The sequence below is a fragment of the Tenrec ecaudatus genome, chromosome 10 (genome assembly GCF_050624435.1).
Source record: "Tenrec ecaudatus isolate mTenEca1 chromosome 10, mTenEca1.hap1, whole genome shotgun sequence".
NCBI classification, from domain to species: domain Eukaryota; kingdom Metazoa; phylum Chordata; class Mammalia; order Afrosoricida; family Tenrecidae; genus Tenrec; species Tenrec ecaudatus.
Genome location: NC_134539.1, coordinates 105,264,322 through 105,292,196, shown reverse-complemented (window position 1 = coordinate 105,292,196; position 27,875 = coordinate 105,264,322). Strand labels below are relative to the sequence as shown.

The following is a 27,875-nucleotide window of genomic DNA, read 5'->3' as shown; positions in this document are numbered from 1 at the left end:
CTGTTCTGAGGGGCAAGGAAGATGAGCGCATGGGGAACCCCCGCGACCCCTCTCTGAGCCTTTGCTCTGCCATTCAGGCCTCTGTGAAACCCCCCAACACTCACGACTGAGCCACAATGCCGTTTGCTATCCTTTATTAAGGGTCCCATACCCTCATGGGACTCCAGCCAAACCAGACAGGTCCCCCAAATATAGCAGGAGGCCTGGAAGGGGAGGGGAATGACTCATGATCCCACCACACCTCCCTGGAAACAGAAACCCACCACAGACAGACAGACAGACGGGGGCGGGGAAGGAGAACTGGCCTCACTCCAGGCTCTCCCCCCAGCCCCTACCTTGAAAAGAAAGTCAAACACTGGCTATGTAGCACCCCGGCCCCCTACCCCACCCATAGCAGCGTTGGTGGGACACCCCCTCCTCTGCAAGAGGTGCCCCGAGGGGCTTCCCATCGCTTGTCCTCCACTTTGGTTTGCTCCTGGCAACTCCGTGCCCTGCCCTCCATCGGCCTCCGGCCTCACCCCTTCATCTTCTATCACCTGCTCGGACCTTCTCTCCTCTCGGGCCTCCCTGCCCAGGGCTTCTGGGGAAGCAGCGTCCCAGGCGTCCTCGCTCCTCCCTGCACAGGCCTGGCCAGACCCCTCGGCCCAGGACCTGGGGCTCACACGGCCGCCCCACTCTCCTTGAGGTCAGGGGCTGAGCGCTGCCGTCTCATCCGCGGGGGTGTAGTGTAGGGGGGGTAGCGGGGCCCCGGGGGCCTCTGGGCGGGGTACGGCTGGGGCTGCTGGGGGTAGTAGTTGTGCTTTTTGGGCTGGAAGTGCTGGGGTTCGGGCTGTGTGGAACCCCCTCCACGGGGTCGGCCCCCTCCGTCCAGGGAGTTTCTGCGGGGGCGGTGGGACCGACGGGGACTGGGGGGTCTGCGGGCAGGGGGGGCGGTGGGGGGCGTGACCTCCTCTGGGGGTGGGGGAGGCACCGGGGCCTCCCCGCCCACCATCCCTGTCATCCCTGGCCAAGATTCCCGGTGCTGGGGGTTGCTTTTGAAGGGGAAGCGCAGCTTGCAGTCGTGGGGGGGCACGAAGCGGGCAGGGGGCCTGCGCAGCCCCCCACCCCTGCCCCCAGAGCCTTGCAGTCCCTGCAGCCGCAGCTGCTCCTGCTTGAGCCAGCGGAGGCGGCCACGCCGGAAGGCCGGGTCCTCCTCCATCAGGCGAGACACCCGCTCCAGGCTCGACAAGGGTGGTGAGGGGGGCCGGCCAGCGGGTGGTCGCTCTCCCGAAGCAGCCTCTTCTATGGCCTCAGGGCCCTCGGGGGAAGCCCAGGTGGCCTCTCGGCTTTCTTCATTCTCATCCTCGTGATCCTGGGGGTGGGGGGGATGTGCGAGAGAAACAAAAGGGGTATGAGGAGAGCTGGGAGAAGGTCCCGGAGGGGTCCCTGGGAAGGGCGGGGTGATGCGGGAGTGGGCAGAGGAGCAAGAGTCTGCGGGGAAGCCCGTGTCCGCCACTTTCTAGTGTGGCATCGGCAGGCCTGGGGCTGGTAGCGGTTGCATCTCATCCACAAAGCTGACTTCGGCAACACCCGCAGCACTGGCTGCAGGGAGCCGCCACCAGGAGGGGGAAACCATTTCAAGCAGGTGCTGAGAACCGGGCCCGGCACGAAGCAGACCCTCAGTACAGAGCTGCCCAATGGAACACACAGAAGAAAGCCACCTGCTACCGAGGGGCTTACATCTCCGCAGGCTGAGCGAGCAGACAAATTCTACATGTAGGCAGAGGCTCGTGGGAGAATGCCAGCAACGTTTCATCCTGTTTCTGCATGGACTTTTTGAAGGCCCCATGTAGATGCTACACACACACACACACACACACACACAGACATGCATGCTATACACGGACACGCATGTACTCCAAGATACAGCGTGGACCTGAGCGAAACCAGGCTAACTCTATAAGCAGCTCTGCTACCAGGGCTCCAGTCCAGCTGCACATGGGTTTGTGTGACACAAAAGGTCTTTAAACATGTCTGTGACCCGCAGCCACGATGCCTGCAGGCAAGCTCTCTCAGTACTCTTGTTACAGTGCCTCCAGAACAGGCCCAGTCACACGGGGCTCCATGGGCTGAGCCAGGGACATTCAGAGCAGAGAGGTCAGCTCAGGATGTTCGGGTGACTGTTGTGGGGGGCATCCCTGAGCGGGACAGAAGGGTAGACTGTCTGGATCACAGGGTGAGCCAGGGGCTGGCTGATGAAGGTTAGAAGGGGGCAGAACTGACTGATGGGGAAGGCCTGGCTAGTTGGGCTGAGGACTTGATCTAGCAGGGCAGCACCCCTGCGCCATCTGTGAGGGTAGCAGGGGCTGTCCTAGAGGAGTCCCTGGAGAGACCTTTAGCCCAGCCACCCTACAGGCCTGGTCCTGCCCTTTCAGACTTATTTTCAGGCCCCCAACTCCGGAGACGTTGACAAGGAACATGATTTGAGTCCCTCGGGGACACCCAGGCGGCTGCTGTGATGTGGTTTCATCTAGAGTATCTTCGGGAAAGGGTTGGAGAAAGGGAACCATCTTCAGAAGTATCTGGGCCTACGCCGGGGGTATGTTGAGACACAAGCATCACCCCTGGCCATTTCTGTTTCATAAAGGCTTCGATGACTTTGCAGTAATATTTGATGATTTTTCTGACTTACCCTTACACAGACATGCTGCTGCTGGTTGCCGTGACGTTGATCCCATACGTGCAGACTAAAACTGCACCACAGGATTTTCAAGGCCTCTGACCCTTTGGAAAGACAGGCCTTTCTTCCTCAGTGCCACTGAGTAGATTTGAACCACCTGCCTTTCAGCTAGTATTCAAGCATTTAAACACTATTGGGCCACCCATGGATTCCATGTGTTACACACACTCAGGAACAGACGACACGATGAACACACAAACCATGCACACTGACACACAGGGGAAGAGAAAGGCTCAGGCAGTGAAGCGGTGAGAAGCAGGAGGGCAGGACGGCCTTGTTCCCGGTCTCACATCTGGCCTGGGTGCTGTCTTCCCACTTTTCTATCACTCATTTCAACGCAAAACACGCAACTGCATTTTCCCTGACAGGGGGCCTGGTGGTGTGGTGCGTTACCCATTGTGTTGCTAATCACAAGGTCAGCAGTTCGAAACCACCAGCCATACGACGGGAGAACAATGAGACTTTCTGCTCCCGTCAAGATTTACCATCTGGTAAGACCCAGAATAAAACCATACCCAAGATGAATAGGAGGGGGAGCAGGGTGTATGGAGTGGAGATCCAATGCCCATCTGTAGACAATTGGACATCCCCTCACAAAGGGGTCACAGGGAAGAGATGAGCCAGTCCGGGTGCTTCCTTCACCCCACTAGCATGACCTCAATTCTACCTTACAAATTGGATTAGACCAGAGCATGCACACTGCTACAGACAAGAGCCCCAAACACAGGGAATACTGGATAGATAAAAGTCCTCAGGGCCAACAAGGAGAGTAGAGATATCAGGAGGATTAGGGAGGATGGGAGGAGAAAGGGGGAAACAATCACAAGGATCAATCTAGAACCCCCTCCCAGGGGGACGAATAACAGAAAAATGGGTGAGGGGCAACAGAGGATGATGTAAGACATGGAAAAAATAATCTATAACTTATCAAGGGTTCGTGAGGAAGGGTAGGTGGGGTAGGGAGGGGGAAGAAAGGGGAAGCGAATTATCAGGGGCTCAAGAAGGCTTTGAAAAGGATGGCGGCATATGTGCAAATGTACTTGACACACTGGAGGAATGTATGGCTTGTGATAAGAGATGTAAGAGCCCCCAATAAAAGTATTTTTTAAAATGTGCTGAAAAACTTGGCTTATACACGAATATACACAGTATTCAGGTTTTATTTTGTTAGTTTGATAAACTTGATTGGTTTAATTTTTTTTAAATACCATAAAAGTGTGATTATGACTAAACTCAGTAAGAATGAGTTTGGGTTTTCTTAACTATAGTAAAATTTTAAAAATTGTTTTCAATATTCAAATAAAATGTCTCTGTGTTTGTAACCTGAAAAAAACTTTTTTAAAAGATTTATCGTCTGACCTGATGCAAAGGGCTTAAGTGGAGAGCAAATGCTTTGAGAATGATTGGGGCAGGGAATGTATGGATGTGCTTTATACAATTGATGTATGTATATGTATGGATAGTGATAAGAGTTGTATGAGTCCCTAATAAAACGTAAGAAGAGGAAAAAAAAAAGAAAATGATTAGGGCAAAGAATGTACAGACGTGCTTTATACAATTGATGTATGTATATGTATGGACTGTGATAAGAGTTTTATGAGCCCCTAATAAATTGTTAAAAAAAAAAAAAGATTTATCATCTGGGAAACCCGTAAGAAACCCTATTCTGAACTCAAGTCCTTAAGTTAAAAAAAAAAAAAGAAAAAGAAACCCTATTCTATTGGGTTGTTAAGTGTGGGAATCGATTCATGGCAGTGAGTTTGACTTTGGTCTCTGACAGGTTTCTGCCTTATTTAAAGTCTGGCTTTCTTGGGTTTTACTGTGTGCCCCTATGTGGTGTGTGGGTTTGCACACTGCAGACACACACAGGTACCCTCTACTTGTTGCCAGACGGACACAGACAGCAGAAGAGAGGGACACAGTTGGTGGGAGAGTAGCCACACTGAAAGGGCGGGAGGGATTCACTGAGAAGTGACCTTCTCAGCAAAGACCTGTAGGAAGTGAGGGAGCGATGTGGACGTGAGGGCCAGCCTTCTGAGCGACAAAGGCTGTGAGGCAGGAGCAGGCCTAGCAAGTTCAGGGAGCATCCAGGAAGCCAGTGGCGCTGGGGTGGAGTGAGCGAAGGGAGAGGTGTAGGTGAGGTCCGAGGGCTGAGTGGTCAGCAGTCAGGAACTGGCATCAAGACTGTCATGGGGCTTTCCCCGCTAGAACTACAGTAGCCTGGAGGAAACTCTTGGTTTAAGCAAGCCTGGCCACTACATTAATGCCTGGCACACAAGCACCACATGTTGACCGGCTGGGTGAACAGATGCAAAATGGGGATTGGTGGCTAAAATCACTGCATATTGTGAGGATTATTAAAGGAAATCACGCAACACAGAGCTCCCACAGAGCAAGTGGTCGCCCACAGGGAAGAGGGATGCACAGCCGGGTGTCCACCTATGTAAACACTCACTGAACTCGAACGTAAGAGTCTGAGTCTGTCATACCTGGGGCAGGACCCAGAAATCTGCATTTTTCAATTGGCACCCTGGTGACTGACCACGAAGCCAGGGATTCACAAACTATACGAGAGAACACAAACTATACAGAGAGAAAATGTGTCAGCTGCCAGTAAGACATGGTCTAAACAAAGGGAACCAGAACTAGATGGTGCCCGGCTGCCACAACCACCACCAAACGCTCTGAAAGGGGGCGTATTAGGTGGTCCTGCAGGGAAATGTGGAAGAGAACTCACAATCAGAAAAGGGACCAGGCCCACTGGTCCAATGGAGGCTGGCTGGACCCTCCCAGACCTTAAGTTTCCCTTCAGGTCTAGAACTATTAGGATAAGTCAGCCACTGATGATCTTACCGAAGGATGGAGGGTCGGAGAGGCAGAGGGAAACAAAGCGCAGGGAGGAAGGGGGCCAGGCCAGCATCCATTGGGGGGAGGAGGTTGGGATAAGAATGAGCGGAAGTAAAATGTGTACAAACAGCTGAATGTAAGACTTCCCTGTGATCCGCTCTGCAAGCCTTGGTGTAATTCGTGATAAAAAGCAGGTAGGGCGGGGACGGAGTGGGGGGTGGATTCACGTTCCCCAGGGGCACAGCTGGGGACGGGCGGCAGGGCCTCCCTACCTGGGCGAGCGGGATGACCCTCTCCATGCGGAGCATGCGGTCCCGCAGGGCCTGCAGCTCGCGGTCCTTGCTGCTGTTCTGCAGCTTCACCTCCTGCAGGATGCCCGTGAGCTTGTCGATATGCGCCCGCAGGTCCTCCACCTCCGCCCCGCGGGCGCCCTCCTCGCCGCCGCCACCGCCGCCGCCTTCCTCCTCGCCCACCGTGTCCCAGACGTCGCGGGCCACCGCGCGCCAGGCGTCCCCGGGCCCCTCGGCCTTGCCGTAGGTGCGGCACAGCTCGCGCATCTTGAGGGCGGCCAGGGCCTCGATCTCGGCGCGCCCGTGGCGGAAGTCGGCCAGGGCCACCTCGTAGCAGATCTCCTTCACGGCCTGCATCTTCAGGTCAGCCATGGTGGCCCAGCGGGGGTCTTTGCCCTGCAGCCGGCGCCGCTGGGGGATCTGGTACACCCTGCGTGGGGCCCTGCGCTTGCCGCTGCTGGGCAGGCCGCAGCGCTTGACGATGGTCTGGACCGTGGTGGGGGGCAGCTGCTCCCGCAGAGAGGAGATCAGCCGCCAGCTCTCCTCGCAGGACCGCTTGTCCGAGTCGTCCCCGCTGTCCGAATCCGCATACTGGAGCAGAGGGGAGAATCAAAGGCTGAGACTCGCCTGGCCCCTGGAGACCCCAAGGGCACGAGAAACACCCCTGTCGGGGTGCCTGGGTTCAAATCCTGCTCCGTGGCTTACGAGTCACCAGGGGCCCTTGCACAGGCTGCTCAGCCTGATGAGCGTTTCCACCACGCAGGGTCACTTAGAACAGTAGCTGGCATGGAGAATGTGATCGGTATGCATTAGCTATGGAGCCGTGGTAGCTCCGGGCAGCTAACCACAAGATCAGCAGTTAGAAACCACCAGCTGCTCCATGGGAGAAAGGACTTCCTACTCCAGTAGCGGTCGCGGAAACTCACAAGGGCAGTCCCACCCTGTCCTGTAGGCTCACTTTGCGTTTGCCTTGACTCAGTGGCACTGACTTCTTTTTTCATATATCGAGAACAAGAACCTCCTAGAGCAGCAGTTCTCAAGCTGTGGGTCGAGAATCCTTTTGGGGTCAAAGGACCCTTTCACAGGGGTCGCCCAATTCATAATAGCAAAATGACCCTGATGAAGTAGCAACGAAAATGGTTTTATGGTTGGGGGTCACCACCACATGAGGAGCTGTATGAAAGGGTGGCAGCGTTAGGAAGGTTGAGAACCACTGCCCTAGAGGGGCTCTGTGAATTAAAATCAACTCTACAGCCTGGGTTTGGTTGGCTGTTCTCTATTTAAAGAAAAATTGTAACTAACAATGCAAGCACTTGGCTATGGTTGCTGCCAAGGGGGCTCTGCCCTCGTGTACAATAGGATCTGACCATTGGGATCCATGTGTTCTCATTGACTAATATTTTTTTTTAGAAATAGACCGCCAGGCCTTTCTTCCTAGTCGCACGTAGACTGGAAGCTCCACAGAAACCCATTCAGTATCCCCTTAACACACGAGCCTCCCCTGATTGACAGGCGGTGCTGTGTATGAGGTGTGTCGATGCACCTGCCCGGCAGGTAAGGGAGCATTCCACCGGGGAGTCACACCAGGACCTGGTGAAAAGACCCAGCACCCACTGGTGTCTGGGAAACCCTGGCCAACGGGGAGGGGCGTTAGCTCCCTGCACATACTGGTTTCTTCTCCAATCACAGTTCTTCCAAGCTCTCCTCCCAGAGGCCAGGCTCCACCCTCATCCCCATTCCCACTTCCGCTCTGGCTCCGAGCAGGTGATTGAAACTCTTCCCAGCGTCACTGCTCGTCCACTCACCCGCGGTCCTGAGCCTCTGCACACCCACCGCACCCCATCCCCGGCCCTCACCAGTCGCTGCTGCTCCAACAGAAGATCGGCCTCCTCCTTTTCCTTCCGGTACTGGTTCTCCAGATCCTGCAGCCTGGGTTTGGGGAGGGAGCAAGAAAGAGCTGTATGGGGTTCAGGAGTCACTTCAAGTCACATCCCAACCAGGTAGGGATGCTGGGGGTGGGGGAGGGGGTCCACAGGAACAGCCTTGAGGGGCTGCGGGTGGGCTTCCCAGCACCCTTCCGCGCACCTCTTCTCCATCTCCAACTTGATGTCGATGCCCTGCTGCTCCAACAGCTCCTTCTGGGCAAAGTTCCAGTCGACAGGCTCCGAGGGGGGCCCCGGGGGCGGGGGGACCCCTCTTTCCCGCTCCAGCCGTGCTTGCTCCGGGTGATTGAAGCGGAAAACATGGTTCTTGCCCATGACAATCCTATTCCCTGGAGACGGGAGTAAAGAAATGTGGAGATGTCGCCCTAGAGCAGCGAACTCACCCCCAGGCCCACGGCATCTAAGACATGAGCCCCAGGCCTGTCTGCCCCCAACCCCATCATGCCAAGTCCAAGGGGAGCTGACCCCAGAAGCCACTCTACCCCTGCCGGCCAGCCAAAAGGGACACCGACACCCTTCTCTCCAGCCCAGCAGGTGACCCCCAGACCACTCCTTTCTCATGACAGCCTAGTTCTGTCGGCACAGCCCCACGCCACTGCCTATTCTAGGGCCTGACCCGTGAATTTCCCCAGAAGGCTCAGCATGGGACTCCCTACCAACAGCCACACCCAGGACCCTCCCACCACAGCACTCCTACCTGACTTCAGCACCAGCGGCTCGGTCACCAGCTTCCCGTTGACGTAAGTCTCGGCCCCTTCACACGGCTCCAGTGTGACCACCACTGAGCAGAGGGAGACAAGGCATGGGCAGATCAGATTATGGGGGGAGATTGGGTTGTGGTCATGGACTCCCCCCTTGCAGTAACTCCCCCCAAAACACATGCGCTACCACTCCCACCCCTAGTACCTGTTGGGGTGCCAAGGCCCCTCTGGTGGCAGGCAGCACAAAACGGAAGAGCAGAAGGAGGGTTAGAGTCCCAACTACAACTCCCAGAAGCCCCTGCAATGGCGCCCTACCCACCCGCCACCACAGACCCCGACCGAAGCTTGGAAAACCATTCTCAGGAGGCTTCATTCCTCATGTTCAAGGGGATGACCCCTAACCAGTTCACACCTCGTGTTGTAGCGGACATCTGCCTTCCAAGCAGCCATTCCCTCCTTTCCAACACTACGATCCCTGCGGGGCTGGGATTCTTCTAGCAGGCGCCTGGCCCGTCTCTCAAACAGCGCGCTGGCTCATCCTGCCCAACCCGGCTAGCATATCCGTCTTCACAAGACAAGATAAAGCCAAGCCAACCCAAGCTTCTATCCAGTTGCTCCTGTGAAAATTACGACTGCCACTTGCTGGGGACACAAAGGTCCGTGCCCGTGAGGACTGGTGCCTCGTATCACGGAGGGACTTCTGTATCCCAGAGAACCAGACACCTCAACTTCTTAGCTGAGGGGCGCTGAACAAGTCGTCTAACTGTGGCGAGCTGCTATCAAACAGGTGCGTGAAAGCTTCCTTTACAGAGCTGTGGAAAGACGCTCACGAACAAGCCCTAAAGTGACGTGCAGACGCCTGATGGTCGCCCTCATCTGAGCAGCACACAGGTGCGTGAGCAACGTCACCCCAGAGCCCTGCGCTCCTTGCAAAGGATGGCCCGCATTGACCCCACGGTGGAGATGAGGAGGTCAGGGTGAGGCAGGCAGCAGGGAAGCTGGACTGCCAGGAACGGGGCCCTGGGAAATGCCGACGCAGGGTGAAAATGGTAGCCAGTAACACTGCGCGGTTTGTGTGGCTGCGGCCAGCTCCCACTCATAATGGCCCCATGGAAACACGCCGGAGCCCTGCTCGGCCCGCGTCATCCTCGTGGTGCGTCTGCGTGCGCCCACTGTCGCAGCCTCTGCGGGCTGAAGTGGCTATCTGGTGCCAGCTTTTGCCAAAATCTGAATAAACCATTTCTGAGGAGGACATGCAAATGTGACTCTTGATTATTAAAATAATACAAGCAACAGACCCAGAAACCAGAATTCACCGTAGCGCCAGGCAGTGTGTGCCACTTCTCCCCCTGGGCACGGAGGCTGATGTGGGAGGGCAAAAAAAGCAGACCAAACTCCTCCAGCGAATCAATTCTGACTCATCTCAACCCTGCAGGACACCGGAGAACTGCTTCTGTGGGTTTCTGAGACTCCAACCTTCCTAACACCGCGACCCTCTCATACAGGTCCTCATGTGGTGGTGACCCCCCCCACCCCAACCACAGAATTATTTTCGTGGCTACTTCATCACTGTCATTTTGCTACTGTTATGAATCGGGCAACCCCTGTGAAAGGGTCATTCGGCTCCCAAAGGGGTCGTGACCCACAGGTTGAGAACCGCTGCTAACTCTTTAGGGGAGTAGAAAACCTCCTTGTCCTCCACAGAGCAGCTGGTGATTTTGAACTGCCGACCCTGCAGTCAGCAGTCGAATTCAAAACCCTCTACACTCCCAGGGTTCCTTCCATTTCGGGGTAGGGGCTGGGAATGATTATGTGGGCCCATTCTTGAAGGGAAGGGCGGCTGATTGCAACTGGGCAGAAGGGACGGAGACAAGGGAGAGGGCAGAGAGCCAGCTGAGAACCTCGCCAGGTGGTGGCTGAAGTGCATATCCTTCCCCGCCCTTACTTCCCAGCATGCCCCAAATGCACTCATTCATGCCACAGAGGCATTGCGCGCCCCCATATGCCAGGGCCTATCTTAACCAAAAACAAGCAAAACAAATTTGTGCTCATCAAGTCGATGTTGACTCCTGGCCATGCTGTCGGGCGAGCAGAACCGCCCGGGGGAGTTTCCAAGGCTGGGATCTTTATAGAAGCAAACGACCTCATCTCTCTCCTCAGGAGTAGACTCAAAATACCAACCTTTCAGTTAGCAGCCAAGTGCTTAACCACTGCACCACTAGGGCTCCCGGCACTTTCTTACCAAACTAAGCCAAGCCCACTGCCACCAAGTCCATATGGACTGAGAGCGACTCTAGGGCAGAGTGAGCTGCCTCAGCGTAGAACTGGCCCACGGCGGCAAGCCGTTACAAAAGCACACGACCACATCTTTCTGGTGCGGAGTGGCTGGTGGAGCGAATGGCTAACCTTTCCATTAACCACTGGACCACTAAGCCCCCAGAGCTCTCTGGCCCTATCTCAAGTCTTGGAAACAGAATAGGAAAAAGGGGGGGGGGGACCCTACAGCCGAGAGCTTATTGCTGGCTGCTAAGGCAGACAATAAACAGTAAGCAGTCTGAAGTCCAGAGGGAACAGGAGATCAGGCCGGAGGGGACCTCCTGAGACCAGGTGAGGAGATGAGCACCCAGCCAGCCAGCTTTCTCTGCTTTGCGTCCAGGAGGCCACAGCTTCGGCAATGAGGCGGCACCAGGCAGAGCTGGCATCCTGGATTGGAATCTAGTTCTGCCGTTTTCCAGCTGGGTGCTCTTGGGGAAACCACCTGAGCCCTGAGCGCGCTGGTTCCCGCACCTGTGAGCTGTGTGAAACCAATGTGCAGACACAAAGCGACCCCCTACTAAGTCATTATCAGTCTTCTGCTTCATTGGCTGGCATCGTGGGTTATGTGAGTTCCCGACCGCCAACAAGGTCCACAGTTCAGAACCACGGACCACTTAGCCTGAGAACCCCCAGGGGGCAGTTCTGTCCTACAGGGTCCCTGTGGGTCAGAATGAACTGGATGGTCTTGAGTTTGGCTTGGCCCAGGCCGTCTCCCACCTCCAGGCCTGCCTCTGGCAAAGTCTTAAATCTGCCCCAAGAACCCAAAGATGAACCGCTGCCCCGAAGCCAACTCCAGCTCGGGGCAGCCTTGCGTGTGCCGTGGTCGTCCTGCTCTGGAGGGTTGGGTGGCCGGTTCTGCCTAAGTGGATTGCCAGGCCTTTCTTCTGGGGCACCTCTGGGAGGACTCTCCATCTTTTCCACGAGCAGCCAAGTTCAGTTTGCTTGTGCCACCCAGGGACCCCACAAGAACGAAGGCCCGAGATGGACACTTTTTATAGGCCGGCTGGGGAGGCACAGCATCGCTGGCTGCTTTTCCTGGCCTATAACAGTTTCCCACAGGTGTGTGTTATCTCTCCGGGCACTCCTGGAGGATGGGCTCGCCGGGAGGCCTTGGAGGGCTCTGCTAACTCCCCCAGCACCTGCTCCAGGTAACCGCAGAACAGAAACTTGGCAACAACTCACTGCCCTAAACTGCTGTGGTGGAACGCTCACCCACAAGGCCAGAGGTGTTTGCCGGCGCTGAAGCATGCCGCCTGCTTCCTCTGCGAGCCCTGGACTAAACAGAAGCCCCACATGCCTGCTCTACACCTGAGATGTTCAGCCACCCAATGGAAGCCTCCCTTATTTTAAGGGTTCATTCAGTCCTAAGATGCCAGAAATTCTGGATTTCAGGACCACTTACAATTCCATTTCTAAAATGTAAAATTCTGTTTCTGCATTCCCCCCCACCCTTTTGATTAGATTTCGTCTGTCGAATCTTTGCTCCAGATGTTCTGTAAGTTCAGTAAAGGCAGCCAGGCACCATCTTTTTCTTCTGGCCTCCTGTCAAGGAAGGCCATCAACCACAGGTTCCATACCCTCTCCCACTGTGTCCTCTCCTCCTCCCTCCGTGGCTCCAGGTGAGTCAGCCCATCTGCTGTGCCCTGGATGACCGACCACCTGCAGGCTTGTCAACCCTGGGCACCAGCAACAAACCAGCAGGTAGGGCAGAAGCACTAAACACATTATTTAGATGAATTAATCAGGATGCCCCATAAAACCATCAGCCTAGCCGGCAAAGCCGAGAAAGGAAATCCCACGAGGTGTTTGGTTGTACCCGAGCAGCTTCAGCCTCAACTCTGTCGTCGGTATTGCACGTTTCTCTCTGGCAACCTTTTACGACGGGCTGACGGTGGTGACATCTGTCGGTGTGCAACCCGACCTTTCATCGCTGAAAGCCACACCGACTGCTCCTCACAGAGCAGCTCCCTCCCGCCCTGCTGATCGCTCACAGACTGGGGCTGTGCTTTTCTGTGATGGGTGTGGGGGAAGTCGATCACCAAGCCTTTCTTCTGCCGGCACCCTTACAGCTGTGGTTCCTGACAGCTTTGGCTGCTCTGACCGTAGAAGGGAAAAACTTCTCGGAAAGTTTTGGAACCAGAGGGATTACTTGGACCAATTAACTCCCAGAGACTTGTGTGGTCATAGCCTAAGAAGGACAAAGATGTCCCAGAAAGACACATTTAGTAGATAGGCCACGGAAACAAACGCAGGTTTCCATGAGAAAGGAGAAAGAGACAGACAGACGGACCGACCAGGGTGTTGTTCCAGGCTGGGGGTATCAAAGAGGAAAGCGGGGACCTCTTCCTCACCAAACTCTCACTTCTGATGCTCCATATCACCCCATTTTTTTCTTCAAGGGCCCTCACTACTTTCTGACCACGGTGGTCTAAGCCCTCGGGAGTGTGGCAGATGGCCAGGCCCTTGGAGCCTGCCCCTCCCCCTACTGCTTACCCATCAGCTGGAAGCTCCTCGGAGGGCAAGCACGTACCACCTGTTTACACGGCCCCCCAGTGCCCGGCCCAGGCCTCTGTGTCCGTGATGGCCACGCCCCCTCACCCCCGCAGCCGTTACCTTCTCCGTCCACCTGAGGGATGCTCCGGAACAGGCAGTGCTGCTCCCGGATGAACTGCCCAGTCAGCTTGATGTCCACATCCACCTGGCCTACCCTGGGGAGCAGCACCAGGGTTCTCTGAGCACACATCGGGGTCTGCCAAGCCCCTCACGAACACACGTTCATTCCACCCAAGGAGCCCGGCCTCACGACCCCCTCACGTCGTCGGAGAAGAGACTCAGAGAGGCGAAAGAACTTGCCCAGGGCTTCGCAGAGGGGCAGTGATAAGTGGGGGCTAGAGCCCATTTCTAGGTCACTGTGTCATACAACAAGGGCGAGGGTGTTAGGAGATTACCAGAGAGAGATGCCTTCCCTCAGCAGGGGGCCTTCCAACCATCCTTTGGGCCAATCCCTCACTCCCTACCCTCAATGATCACCCAGGATGGACAAACACCGGTGGGGGGCAGGGAAGGGGGCGCTCTCTCGCCCCTTTAATGACAGGAAGTGACCTTAGAGGCATTAAAGGCCCAGGGGCTCATTAGCATAGGCCTGGGAACAGGGGGCTGGGCCATGTCTCCTTTCTCCCGCCCCTGGGGCAGTCGCACCAACAGATGCCAAGGCAAGAAAGAAGTGGTCCAGAGGTTCCCGATGACTCTTCGGTCTCAGGCCGTCAGGAGCGCTGCCCACAGCACTGGGTCCATTCGGTCCCAGGAGCCAGTGCGCTCTAACCAAAGGGAGTGGGTGGAGGCAGGACGGGCACTGGGCAGGCAGGCTCAGCAACCTTCCCAGAACCCCGTGGGGCAGGCAGGGCTGTGGGGCAACTTTCCAGAGACCTGTGGTGTCTCCAACGGGGTCAGGTCATCTGGAAGGCAGTCACCACAGTGGCCTCTCTCTGTGACCAAACCCTGAGGGAGAGGCTGCCCGGCAGGCCGCTGAGCAAGCACTACCTGGTGACTCCATCTTTGATGTGGTAGAGCAGACATTCTGACATCAGGGGGTCTTCATTCAGGTTCACCAGGTGGGGAGTCTGTGGGGAGAGACAGGAGCCAGTAGTCAGGGGGAGGATCATGAGAGCCAGCTAGGATGAGGTCCATGGGGGGGGGGGGTTTGGAGTAAATCTCAAGAAACACCTGTGTGAGTTTCTCTCCCTTCCTGCCCTCCCGCCTGTCATCATTCCCTCTGCCCAGAGAGACCCCAGGAAGGGCAAGGGGAGGGGTTCCCACTTCTCCTGGGTACCACCCAGTGGTCTACAGACCACTGACTGGGGCCTGCCCCCCCCCCCCGCCCTGTCCTCCATGCTCTCCTCACACGCAGCAGGGCCTACGAGAGGACCCCCTCCCGGGGCAGCAACCTTTTCTGAGGCTGCTCCTGTCAGAAGTGCCTGGGCCCCGGGGGGTTCCACGGACCGGGACCTTTGGGAACCGCCTGGGCCTTTGTCTTCAGTCCCTACCCCTCCTCTGGTCCCCGGGTCCCACCATTCCCTCCCTCCAAAGCTCACTGGCAAGTTCTAGAGAGGGTGAAGGGAGAGCGGCCCTCCCCTTCCTGGAAGCTCCGACTTCTTAGGAACATTCAGGACGTTAACATGCAATGTAAGGGATCACTGCACTGCACAAGAGCAAGCAAACCCTGGTCTCACACCAGCCTCCCCTGCAGGCAGCCAGGCCCAAGCCTAGTCCACCCCTGCCCTGGGCTACCTGCGCCACGCCGAAACCTCCGCTCACTCCCGTCCCCAGCCTATTTCCCCAACTTCTCCGTGTCACTTGATAGGACTCTGAGCAGCACACAAGTCTGTTCCTGCTACACCACAGCCCACTCCGGCCACCAGCTGTCACATCTGCTGCCTCCGGTGGAGCCTGACTGTCCAGGCCACATGGCCCCCTGGCCATTTCCCTTCCTCTCGGCTCAGAGCGCTCCAGTTGGCACCCATGCCCCACTGACTTTGCAGCCTGCTGTAACCCTTTCAACCTCCCAGATCCACCACCACCTCGCCCCAATTCCATGCTCCCAGCTGGAGGCTGCTGAGCACCCCCCAGAAGCAGGTCTCCTGCTCCCCTGACCATGGAGCTCAGCTGGAACAGTCTCCCTCCCTGCCCTGCCTGTCAAAATCACACACTTGCTGCAGTCCCTCTCCAATGCCACTTCTGCCACCAGGTTTTCCCGAGACTTCTACCCAAGCTCAAGCTCCCCTGACCTGGCTCTGTGCTCCGAGGATTTACGGTGGGCTTTCTACATGAGAGAGCCCGATCATGGAGTACTGGACAGAGAGAGGGGTCCCACTCAGGCGCTGCTGTAAAGGAAACCAGAGTCAACCTGAGGAGCTAAGAGTTGGCATGGAAACACGATGCCTCATTAAAGGCTTCTGATGGCCCCGCTCCCCCACGAGTGCGCTTCTTCCTCGCTCATTGCTCTGCTCCTGGACAGCAGTCACTGTGCCCGGGGAGGACTCCCTGGCCAAGCAGGACAAAGGGGAGAACTATGGGAGCCTGGGTGGGGGAGTGCACAGACGTGCAGGGGCGAGGAAGCGCAGAGAGGGTGGAGGGAGAACAGCCTGTGGTTTACAAAAAAACAACAAGCTAAATTCACCCCCAGAGTCTGACTCACAGTGACCCTACAGAGCAGGGCAGCAGAACTGCTCCTGTGGGAATCCAAGGCTCTTTATGGGAGCAGAAAGCCCCATCTTGCTCCTGGAGAGCTGATGGTGGTTTCGAACTGCTGACCTTGCCACTAGCAGCTCAATACATAACCACTCCCCCACCAGGGCCCATTCTTCCTTCAGTCCCTCACCCCAGACAGTGAGCTCAAGGCTGCGCCTGGAGGACGCCATATGTCTGCCCCCCTCAAGACACCCCAACGTTCCCCTTCTTCCACAGGACACCTCCCCTGCTGCCACTGTGTCAGGCCTGAAGGGACACAGCACTGACGGACTCTGGGGGCTGAAAGGGAGCAGCCCCTGGGGAGAGGGATCACGATTGAGGGCAGTGTTTTTCAATCTCTGCTTGGCCCCGAAAGTCTTTGTTCACATGAAACCTTACCTAGAAGCCCAGGTCTGAAGCAGATAAGCAGAGAGCTGCTTAGGTCGAGGCTGGGGGCTGGGACCCAGGATCTGTGCCTGCCTTTCCCTGAGCAGCCTGTGAAGGAGGCTCCTTAAATCTGGAGCGAAGAAACCCTCCCCTCGGGCTGGCAGAGAGGTCCTAGCAAGAAGGGGCTTTGCCTAAGGTCTTTGTTCTCCAACAAAGACAGCTTTCCCCTTAGGGCTCAATACCCCATCCAACTCTTTCTGGGTGGGAGCTACTGCGCCCCCCCAAACCTGTTGCCCATATAAGCCGAGCCTGTCTCTTCTCAGGAACGCCCCAAACACTACAGCAATTCCAACCATGCTCTTCCTCACCACCAGAGACCCCCGTTTTCACCCACCGGATGGCAGAGCCTGAAGACCCAGGCTGTCGCTCTCAGGAGTACAAACTAGTATGGCCAGAATGTTTTTAATGGCTGCATTTGACCGCACATCTCCACTTCGAGGAATGCATTCGACAGACAAGAGGCCGATTTATAAGAGTATATCGTAGCATTGTTTGTAGTAGCCTGGGATTGGAAGCAACCTAAATATCCCTCAGTTGGAAGCTGATTAAATAAAATGATCCTACAGCTGTACAATGGGATCCTCAACACTGAAGAAGAACGAGACAAGTGTCCTACATACTGGCATGGACAGAACACGGGCAAAAACCACACTCACGGCCATGGAGTCGATCCTGACTCAGGGTGGCCCTATGGACCAGGCAGAACTGCTGCTGCCCTGTGAGCTCAGGATCAGAACTCTTTACGGGAATAGAAAGGCCTTCTTTCTCCTGCAGAGCGGAGCAGTGGATGGTTTCAAACTGCTGACCTTGTGGGTCAGCAGCCTAACTCAGAGCCACTCTGTCACCGGGGGTCCTTGTGGACAAAAGACAGATATGGGAGAAAAGGACAGTGTCAGGCGTGCAACCACTCCTAACGGGAGGCTGTGCGTGCGACCTGTGCAGCCTTGTTCTTCCAGGTCTCCCACGTCTTCTTCCCTTAGCAAGGCACAGTCGGATTATGCACTGAGCTACCAACCACAAGAGCAGCCCCTCGGCTCTTGAGTTTGCTGAGATTTTGAATGTCACTTCTGTCCTGCTGCCTTCCTCCCCGCCCCTCCCCTCCACCCAGACTAACTGAGCACGTGCTATATGGCAGGCAGGTGCCAGGCAGTCGTACCCTTCCCAGCCCCAGGACTGCCCGGGCACCTTGTGTTTGCAGAGTCTGGTGGTCTCCCTGCTCCTCTCCACCCTGCACATCCCATTCACCATTCAGGCTTCACTTTCCAAGCCAGCTTCTCCAGGAGGCCTCTTTCCACACAGACCGCACTGAGGTGGCTTCCACGGTTGAAGACCTCGCTGTGTTCATAGACACTGCCTTACAATGTAGTGCTTCCGCCCCCTCTGGGTGATCCTGTTTCAACTGTGACTTCTGTAGGTTTCTTTTCAGTTTCCCCGTTGGTGAGACGTGTGCAAGGAGCCCTGATGGGACTGGGCTGCTAAAACGCAAGGCCAGCAGTTCGAAACCACCACCTGCTCCATGGGAGGATGATAGGGCTTTCTAGTCCCATAAAGAGCTACGGTCTCGGAAATCCACAAGGGCAGCTTCACCCTGTCCTAGAGGGTCACTCTGAGTCAAGTTGGCATGTAAATTTTTGAGAAAACATGCGTAAGGTACCAAGTTCCAATCACAAAAGTCTATGGGGAATGAGTCTCTTTCCCACTCCTGGGTTCTGGGCTTGGCTGCTGAACAAAAGGTTGGAGCTTCAAGTTGACCCAGAGGTACCTTGAACAAAGTCCTGGCCATCGATTTCTAAGAAATCAGCCACTGCCAACACTACAGAGCACAGTTCTACTGACACACGTGTCTTCATTGACTGGGAATCCTCTCCGTGGTGACGAGCTAGCTGGCTCCCCTCTTCTCTATAGTCAATCACAACCATCAGTTTCTGGCAAATCCTTCCAGAGAACAATTCCTACATGTGTGAGTTGATGTTTGTGTACACCTAGTCTAAGCAGTTCTTAAAATCCCCCCATGGGTCGGGGCCCTGACATCTCTGGTCCCTGAGTCCCTGGCACCAGGCACATCACATGCTCTTGCTCTCCGGCTCACTCACACAGATGGATAAAAAGAAGCAGGCAGGTGTGGTTGGACAACACAGAGGGGAAGGGACAGAGATGAGCCAGGATCATTCAGAGATCTCAGGGGGTACAGGAGAGGAGAGACCAAGGTCAGAAGCGCCCCAGTCCTCTTCTCTAAGCGTCCAGAGAGCTCCCTCCTCACTCAACTTGTCACCCACCTTCTTTGGAGAGAAAACGCCCACAGTTCCTCCATCTTCTCGCACAGCCACCCCCATCTCGGCCAGCAAGGCTTCTCTGTGAGCAAAGGGGGGGGACACGTGGCGGTTTTATCATTGGAACCTCAGTCTCCCCACCCTCCTCCTCCTCAGCCTCCACCCTACCCCAGCTCTGCACACCTCTCCATCCTCAGGGCTTCTGTCTTGCGTAGCTTCTCCTCCCAGGTCTCATTCAGCTCGGCTATAATCTTCTCTGTCTCCTGGGGGGACACAAGGACAGGCAGAGATCAGGACAGTCTGGGACAAGCATCTACCACAGGGTCACACTATTCCTGGGATTCCATCTTCCTCTCCAAGCCCTGGCTTTGGAGAACTGACCTTCCAGCAGACCCGAGCCCCACGCGTTCACCGGTTCAGCTTCCCACCTGCAGCCTCTCCATGGCCTCCTCGGGCCCAATCTGGGGCTCATCACTGGGGGAGAATGGTGGCTCCAGCTCCCCATTGTGCGCAGGTGGGGAGAGGGGTGAAGCTGGGTCAGGAGGCGTCGACACTGCAGGCAGAGCACCTCCAGGACTCCCCTCTTCCACCTTCAGGTCTAGGAGGGACGAAGAGCAGAAAGAGGGAAGAGGGAGGGAGGTTGGAGCTGATCAGAGACACAGTGAGGGCCAGGCGCTCCCAGGGCACCAGGAGGTACAGGACCTCCAATGACATCTGGCCACCTCCAGGCAGGGACTCGCCATCCTCCTGCAGCCATTATGCTATGCCATTGAGTCGATTCTAACTCATAGCACCCTACGGGACAAAGCCGAGCCACCCCACAGGGCTACCTGGGCTAGAGCCCCTTACAGAAACAGGTTCAAACCACTGGCTTTTCAGCCGGCAGCCCAGCGCTAAACCCCTGCGCCCCAGGGCTCCTGCCTTCTCCTGTCTTTGTCATCGGCGGCAGGTGCCATCCGGTCAGTTCTCAGAGGAACTCTGTACAACAGAGCAGAACGCTGCTGGGCCGAGTGGCACCCTCACCCGTGGGGTGTTTGAGCCCCGGTTACAGCCACGGTGTCACTCCCTCTTACCCAAGGCCTTCCTGTTTTCGCTGCCCTGAATTTCACCAAGCATGACGTCCTTCTCTAGGGACCGGTCTCTCCTGCTAACGTGTGCCACGAACGGAAGACAAACGTTTTCGCTACCCTAGCTTCTAAGGAGCATTCTGGTATACTTCTTTCAAGACAGATTTGTTTGCGCTTACAGAAGTCTCAGTAGTATGTTCAACATTCTTCCCCGGTTCTACAATTGAATCAACTGCAATCAAGTGCATCAATGCTTCTTCCGTCTTCCTCACTCACTGCCCAGCTCTGGCATGTGTAAGGCAATTGAAAACACCCTGGCTTGAGTCAGGCGCACCTTAGTCTTCGCAGGAGCGTCTCTGTTCTTTGATGCTTTAAAGGTCTTTTGCAGAAGATCTGCCCAAGGCAATATGCTGCTTGATTCTTGACTGCTGCTCCCACAGCACGGATTGGGAATCCAGCAAAAGAAGAGGCTTGACACGCGTAGTCTTTTCCCCAGTTATCAGGACGCGGCTCCCTGCTCTGGCCGCGAGGATTTCTCTTTTATCCTGAAGTGTGACCCAAGCTGAAGGCTGGAGGACTGGATCTTCGCCAGGAACTCTTCGCTTTCAGCAGGCAAGGTGTGCTGTCTGCACAGCACAGAGTGTCAGTGAGTCCTCCGCCAAGCCGGAGGCTGCCTCCTCCTTCACAGAGGTGAGCTCCCTGCCTTATGGGATCAGCATATAGATATGGTCGAAGGATCCAATCCTGGCACAAAAATGGGCACCAAGGCTCCGTTTGTACTCTTCCAGGATGGAGAGCTCATTTTATAACAAGCCAGTTCCACTCAGTGAGATGAAATCTGCCTCGTGTTTTCGCTTCCACCCCAGGGAGTACAAGAGATCAGACGGCATTTTTCTCTGCATGACAGCCCTTCACACAGTGAAAAGCAGACAGCCAGCCTGACCACCTTAGCCTCCTCTTCCGTTTTACGCACAGTTCCAAGTCCCTCAGCACCCGGTCTGCCCTCCACAGGCTAGACCCCAAGACTGAATGAGGCGTCCACCGGGACTTGTCCAGCATGGGGCATGCATCTCACAGAGAAGCTGCTTTGGATCAGTGAGGACGGACATTACTGCGTTTGAGAACAACTCCATCGTTTGCTTCTGTGATGCTCATGACCAGCTAAACCCTTGTTTCTACCAGAGCTCTGCCAAGAGCGCTGCCGAGAATATTTATGATTTATTTTTTAAGCCAGAAATGCAGAAATTGACATCCCTCCTCCTATCATTGTATAGGTTCCAAGAGCCTGTCAAGGTCCCTCTGAATCTTGACTCCCCCAGGAAAATAAGGTCCTGCCAGCTTTGTAGTCTCCAAGGGTGTGAGAAGTCCCAGCTCCACATGCATCCAGGTCACTGAGAGTAGGAAGGCTTTCATGGCAGGCGGGGGGAGGGGGAGAGGGTGGTAGGCCCTCCCCAGCCCGAGGACTGGGCCCAGGCAAGTGAGGAAGGACACGGTGGTTGAACTGCCACTCTCCACGCTCTCTCACCTCCCAAGGCGGAGGCTGAGAGCCCCTGTGCCAGCAGCAGTTCCCGCAGCCGGGCCACCTCCTCCTGCAGCTCTCGGATCAGCCGGGCATTGGGGTCCTCGTTGATGACGGCATTGCACCGGATCTGCTTGGTGCGGTCTGCATACCTGGTGGAGGTGCGAGGGGCCAAGGTGAGGGAGAGACCCACAGGGGAACCTCTGGCCTGTGAGCTAGGCCCTGCTCTCCCACCTAGGGGCAGGGTTGGGGTCTACCCTGTCTCGTGTGCAGGGTCCTGGGTAGCTGGGCTCTGAGTCTCCAACACTTTTGATTCGTTGCCCACACCTGCCAGTGCCTGGTGCCCCACCTGAGGGTGCTAAGCGTTTCCTCATAGTTGATGTCAGCAGGGCTCAGGGCTGCAATCATCGCGGTCCGTGAGTTCCCACCTATGAAGGGGCAGAGGAGGGAGGGGGGAGCATACCCCACGTTCCTAGTCAGCATGGGCCATGGGGTCAAAGAGGCCTTCAGTGCCCAGGTAGGGAGCACACATGACCCAGCCGGGCAGAGCGATAAGCTGTGGAGCTAACCACACGAACTGGGGCTCAGAGGGCGGGAATGAGGCCAGAGGGACACCTGAGATGGCAGAGTGGAGGGAGATGAAGTCAGCAAAGGGCTGGGGTCAGTGAGAGGTCACTGGGGTGCCAGGTCAGTAAGGACCTTGGCTTGGCAGACAGGGTGGAGTCCTGAGCCACATCGCAGCATCAGGCCGTTTTTGCAGGGTGGCCTCTGGGACAGCGGGAAAGTGAGACAAATGAGAGGCAGTGGTCAGTGGGACAACTGAGAAACTGGAGGTTCTCGGTGGCCAGGGGCTTTGTCAGATGAACTGAGAGGAGCTGGAGGGACGGGAGCAGGGCCGGCAGGCGGGGTGGGGGGTCCCTTACTCACCCAGATTCTCCTTGAGCAGCCAGGTGAGCACAGAGTCCCTGTAAGGGATAAAATCTGACTTCCGCTTCTTTGATTGCTGAGAATGGAAGGCAGAAGAGGTCAGGGGGCTGGGGGCACCCCCTTTGCCACTGGTCCGAGAGCCCCAGCTCGGCCTAGCCGCCAGGCCTTACTTACCATGTCCGCAAGGGCCGAGATCACCTTCCCCAGCGTGGTCAGGGACTTGTTGATGTTGGCGCCTTCCTGGGGAGGAAGGAGGAGCATAGGGAGTGAGACCCCGTCCTCTTCCACCTGACTCCACTTCCCCAGCCAGAGACCCGGGCTCATCCCCAACACGTCCCCCCCCCCCCCAACTCCGTCAGCACCCCTCACCTTCAGGCGCATGCCCCGGGCCCCGGAGGAGTCAGCCCGCTCGCTCCCGGCAAGGTCCACCAAACTTATCTTACTAACCTGGGGGGGGGGGGGGGGCGGAGGAAAGAGCCAGGAGGTGACTGGGCTTGCTTGGTGGGAGATAGGGCAGGGAGGCCAGGGGAATGAATAGTCTGCTGGTGTTTGAGTAACTAATGAAGGAAGAAAAGCCAAAAGGGGCTGCAGGAAGAGGGATGGAGAAGAGAAAATACGTGGAAGCAAGAGAGACGAATTGGCTACACGCTAATTTCTTTCACTTAGCCGTTTGGAAACTGGTTTGGCCATAGTGCGTCAGGGCAGGGGGCACGGTAGGAGCCCAGCCTGCCTGGAGAAGGCCCGTAAATGGAAGAAAGCGGCAAAGGAGCGATTGGAACGTAGTTCCCGGGGGGAGGAGGACAGAGCTCTGTATGCAAAGAGCTGACGCCCGGCCCAGCAAGGACATGGAAGGACGGAGGGAGGGAGGGAGGGAAGCAGCCAGCCTTCCATCTCATCATTGTCCCTGCCACCAGGTGGGGTGGGGATGACGTGTGACTGGGCTCCCACCTTCTCGGAGTCTAGTCCCGTGAGCTGGTCGTGGCAGCGCTGCGTGAAGACAATGGTGAAGACGGCATGGGAGCGGCTGCTGGTCTCGTTCATGTTGGTGGCAGCCACGGTCCTGGGGGGAAGGAGACAGGGTTAGAGGGCTCCTGCTTCTGGTCTCCTCCACTCGGCCCCCTCTCCCTCCCTTGGCCAACCTGTCTCACCGCGCCTTATTGCCACAGTCCATGAGGTCAGCGATATCTGCGTAGGAGGTCACGGCCAGCTTCGACAGGTCCTGCACGTAGGGGCCCAGGATGGGGTGTTCCCGGACCCGCAGAGAGCCCCGGCTCTTGGGGTTCAACAGGTCTCGGACTCGTTCGCAATAGATCTCCATGTAACTCACCTGTGGGAGCAGCCGAGGAGAAGTAGCAAAGCTGCAGGGACACCAACCGGTGAGCCACCCTAAACGCCACTGGCCAGCACCCAGGTCCCAGCCTCTCAGTGTGCCTGGTGCTCAACAGCTCCCGCTGAGCAGTGTATCTGATACCTAACAAACAATTCTACCAAGTGGGTCCCATCGAGCCTCATTTCCGTGTCACACAGTAACACACTCTGGCCCTGAAGGATTAAATCAATGGCCCCCCAGTCACAGTCAGAAATGGCCAGAGCCAGGGCTCCAGCCCCAGTCCTCAGTCATACTCACTCGGCTCGCCGGTCTTCTGCCCACCTACCACGCACACCCGGACTTACCTCCACAGAGTAGGACAGCTGGGCACTCTGGTTCTGATTCACTCGGGAGAAGAGGTCCTCACAGAGCTGGAGGGTAAGGAGGGGCACAGAGCTCCTGTTCCTGCCACACCCACAGTACCTGGCACGGGGCCCTGCCCTGCCCTGTGGGACCCCTCGCTCCACACCTCTGATAGGGGGAGGGGCATCACCATTCTACAGATGGGAAGATTGAGCCCCTGGAGAGCCTCACACTTGCCCAGGGTCACAGGGCTAGCATTCAGGGAGCCAGGATGCACACCCAGGCATCCCAACTCCGAAACATGCACAGCCGGAGAACCGGCGCCAACTCTCAGCTACCCACGATGGGCTTTTCCTGCGCGTGACACCTTGACAGCAGAGCACGAGCCCGGAGGTGAACTAAGCCCACAGACACTTATGAGGCCAGGTCAGGGGTAGAATGAGGAGCGTTCGAGGCCAAGGCTCTCTCTCTGTTTTCAACAGCCTGGCTCTTCTCACCAGGCCTTACTGTCTCAACTGGAAAAACAATCAATCCCCAAAGGGTCCTGGGTTCCGAGGTTACAGACACACTGCTGTCACATCCCGTCACTAAGCCACGCAGACAAACCAGGCCAGTCCTTGCTTACTTCAGGAGCAGCTACCAATGTGTGCCCCCACCCCCCGCCCCGCCCGGACTGCCCTGCCAGGCCCCAGGCGTGTTACCTGGGGCACAATGCCCTGCTGCCCCGGCTCCTGGCGCCCCATCATGGTGTAGGACTTCCCGGCCCCGGTCTGCCCGTAGGCAAAGATGCACACGTTGTAGCCTTCGAAGGCATGGAGCAACATCTCTTCGCCGATGTCGCGGTAGACCTGCTGCTGAGACGCAAACTGGGGGTCCTCCACCTGGCGGGAGGGGGCAGAGAAAGACAGTCAAGAACCCAGGATGACTACGTCCTTAAGGTCTTGGATCTCCAGAGTCCTGGCCCCAGCATCAATCACTGCCCAAAGGTCTGCCCACCTCCCACCATCATGCCCTTCCCCTCTCTAGAAAATCCCATCCACCAACTTCCTGTCAATTCTCAGTCATCCCAAGGGGTCCTGTCTCCCCCCACGTGGTCTCTATCACAATCTAAGGAGCCTCCTCTGCTACCATCACCCTGGGAGCCTGCCCCACCCCTCCCCCGACCAACTCCTCGGAGGGAGGCCCATTTCCCAGCGATGGCCCCTCCCCAGGCCCCAAATGCTCTGCCCCTCTGTTCCCCTTCTTCCCAAGCCATGGGCCTCACCGAGGTGTGTGACCAGTAAGAGTAGTCGAAGGTGAAGCTTTTGGGGGCATCCTTGCTCTGTTTGGGATTGATGATGGCTGAGGGGTACAGAAGGCAAGGAGAGGAGGACCAAGGTCAGGTACTCCCAACCTCTGCCCACACCCAACAAGGTCCCAAATCCAAGTGCTCCTACTCCCACCTCTGTCCTAGCTCATCACTCCCCTTTAATACACCCCACCCCCTCCAGTCACCAAAGCTAATTTTGGCTTCCCAGGACCCGCCCCCACTGAGCTGCCTCTCTGGATTGGGCAATGGAGGGCGCCAGGCCAACAGTTCCCCTCCCAGGGGCACAGAAAGGCCAAACTGCCCCAGCACTGCCCTTACGCGGAGCACCTGCTCTGTCCGTGCCTGGCCCAGGCAGGCCCCTGGTTCGGCCCATTGGGACTGGCCCTTGTCGGAGACCCAGCTCTCCTGCTGTGCCCAACCAGGCCTTGGGACTCACTCACAGGTGGTGTTGCCCTGCACGCTGACCACACACTTGGCATCGTGGCTGGTCTCGCGGGCGTTGAAGGGACGAACCCTCACGGCCACTTTCACGGAGGCGCCAGCCATATCTCCAGACACTCCCGCCCTCTTCAGCTAGAGGGCAGAGAAGGAGGGGTAGTTAGAGGCCCTCGGGGAACCCTGACATTGCCTCCTAACATCTCCCAAGAGCCACCTCCCCCCACCTTCCCTACCACCCAGAATTTCAAGGACCTAGTTCCTGTCTCCCTAGCATCCCTCCTGAGAAAACTCCAAAGGTGGTCCTGCCTTTCGCCCCAAGCACATCCCTAGGCCTTCCCCCTGACTTACCTGGCGTCGTGGCCCCAGATCAGGGGGTCTATATCAGTTCTGGCTGCTACCGGCCCTCGTAGGGGGAGTCCCATCCTACACTTGGGGCCTGGCCACTCCAGCTGGGGCAGCAGGAAGAACCCTGTCGGCAGCGCCAGAAGAGTGGTTAGAAGGTACCTGTGGCTCCAGAGGCTGTGGGGTGGGGGTGGGTGGGAGGGGGACACTGGGAAAGGTGAGGAGCTGGACACAATGTGAATCCAAGGGCAGAGACGGTGACATTTTTATTCCTGGTCACTCACAAGTGTACTGAACATTCAGATAAAGGAGAGAGAGAGAGACTGGACAGAGGGCAATCCCACGACACTGAGGCCGGTGGGAAGAGGGCAGAAAGCCCCAGGCAACAAGAGCATGTGGGACTTGAACAAGCTGACAGGCTGGAGGTGGTGCCAGGAAAGGAAAACTGGGAAGAGGAAAGGAAGGGGAGGCACAGAGGATTCCAACCAGACAGGAAGGGAGCCCAGGAGGGAGAAGGGCTCCCAATTCCACACAGGACCAGGCTCCCATCGCAGGCTCACACACAGGCGAGGGAAGCTGAGGGGCTAAGTTCCCAGGGCAGGTAGTGCAGACCAGGACCTGGATACACATACACACACACACAGCCTGCCTCATGGGCCCCAAACCCCTTTCCCAGCCCCCCAGCACTTCCTCCTCAGGATCCAGGACAATGGGCAGGGCAGGGTGGGGTCATCCTGTATCCATCCCAACAAACCCAGGGTGCTCCTGCTGGGGACCCACGATACCTGTGGCTTTGGTGGGGGGGGGGGACTCTCCCAAGGGGGAGGGGAAAGAAGGCAACAGGGCGGCCTGGGGCTGGTGCTATGGCCGGCATCCGCTGCCCTGGGGAAGGTGCCAGGCTGGAGCCCAGGAATGTGGGTGATCCGGGTGCTCACACCCTGGGAGGAGAGGCTGAGCAGCCGCCGCCCACGGACCGCAGGGTGGAGGATTCGGGGATGCCCTGGCCCTTGGCAGCCCCAGAGAACTCCAAGCCCTGTCATGCTGGGCCTCACCTCCTCAGGCTTGGCTGGCTCGGCAAGGCTTGGGAGGGGCGGGCGAGAGGGCTGGTTAGTCCCAGGACAGGAAGGGAACTTCGGAGACCCCAGAAGCTATCTCAGGAAGTACAGCCCTGGCCCCAGACACAGGGATAAGGCACTGGGGGGGCAGAAGAAGGGTCGCACGCCACGGAAGCACCCTGGCCGGCCGAGGGTGCAGGCAATGCGGAGCAAAGGGACAGAGGGGCTAAAGCTGGGGTCCGCAGGGGGCCTCGGAAACGCACCGTGGGGGACCGCAGGAGCCGGTGGCTGGGGTGGGGCCATCAACCCGAAAGGGGGCCTCGGACCACCTGTACCCAGTCTCTGCTCTCCCGGCGGTTCCCCCGCAGGCCTCGCCCCGGCCACTTTGGGCGGCCCTGTCCTCCTGTCCAGCCACCCGACGGCCGCCCCGGGCCTGGCTGGCACCTCTCTCCCTCTCCGCGGGACAAACAGCACATGACCCCAGCTCCTGCGCCCGGCCGGGCCCCGCCGGGTCGTGCGCGCGGGGACCCCGGCTCTCCATCCCGCAACTCGACACATTCCTCCGCGGGCACCTCGCCCCTCCCCAACCCCTTAAGCTCTCACCTCGTCGCGCCGGGGCTCGCGGAGCCGCTCGGCAGAGTGCAAGGGGACAAACGTTCCGGTCAGCGGAGGACGCGAGCCGGGGAGGTCCGGGGCCGGCTCCGGCCTGCCCTGGCCCCTCGCCGGGTCCCCGGGCGGCGGGCGGCGGGCGGCGGACTCGCGCCCCGGGGGCGGCAGCAGCAGCGGC

The 27,875-nt window shown here is 57.3% G+C and overlaps 1 protein-coding gene across 1 annotated transcript; it reads right to left on the bottom strand.

The window, feature by feature from the left end:
- Positions 1-117: 117 nt before the first annotated feature.
- KIF1C (kinesin family member 1C) lies at positions 118-27,875 on the bottom strand. Its single transcript, XM_075561134.1, has 23 exons — positions 27,692-27,875; positions 26,040-26,160; positions 25,694-25,826; positions 25,209-25,285; positions 24,646-24,825; positions 23,947-24,012; positions 23,421-23,599; positions 23,221-23,332; positions 22,642-22,719; positions 22,447-22,512; positions 22,273-22,348; positions 21,695-21,773; positions 21,352-21,497; positions 19,188-19,357; positions 18,943-19,022; positions 18,766-18,841; positions 14,357-14,436; positions 13,430-13,524; positions 8,497-8,580; positions 7,942-8,128; positions 7,713-7,785; positions 5,839-6,447; positions 118-1,351 (listed from the first exon to the last, which is right to left on the bottom strand). Exons 3-23 carry the CDS (start codon positions 25,797-25,799, stop codon positions 659-661), a joined length of 3,312 nt encoding a protein of 1,103 aa, XP_075417249.1. The 5' UTR covers positions 25,800-25,826; positions 26,040-26,160; positions 27,692-27,875; the 3' UTR covers positions 118-658.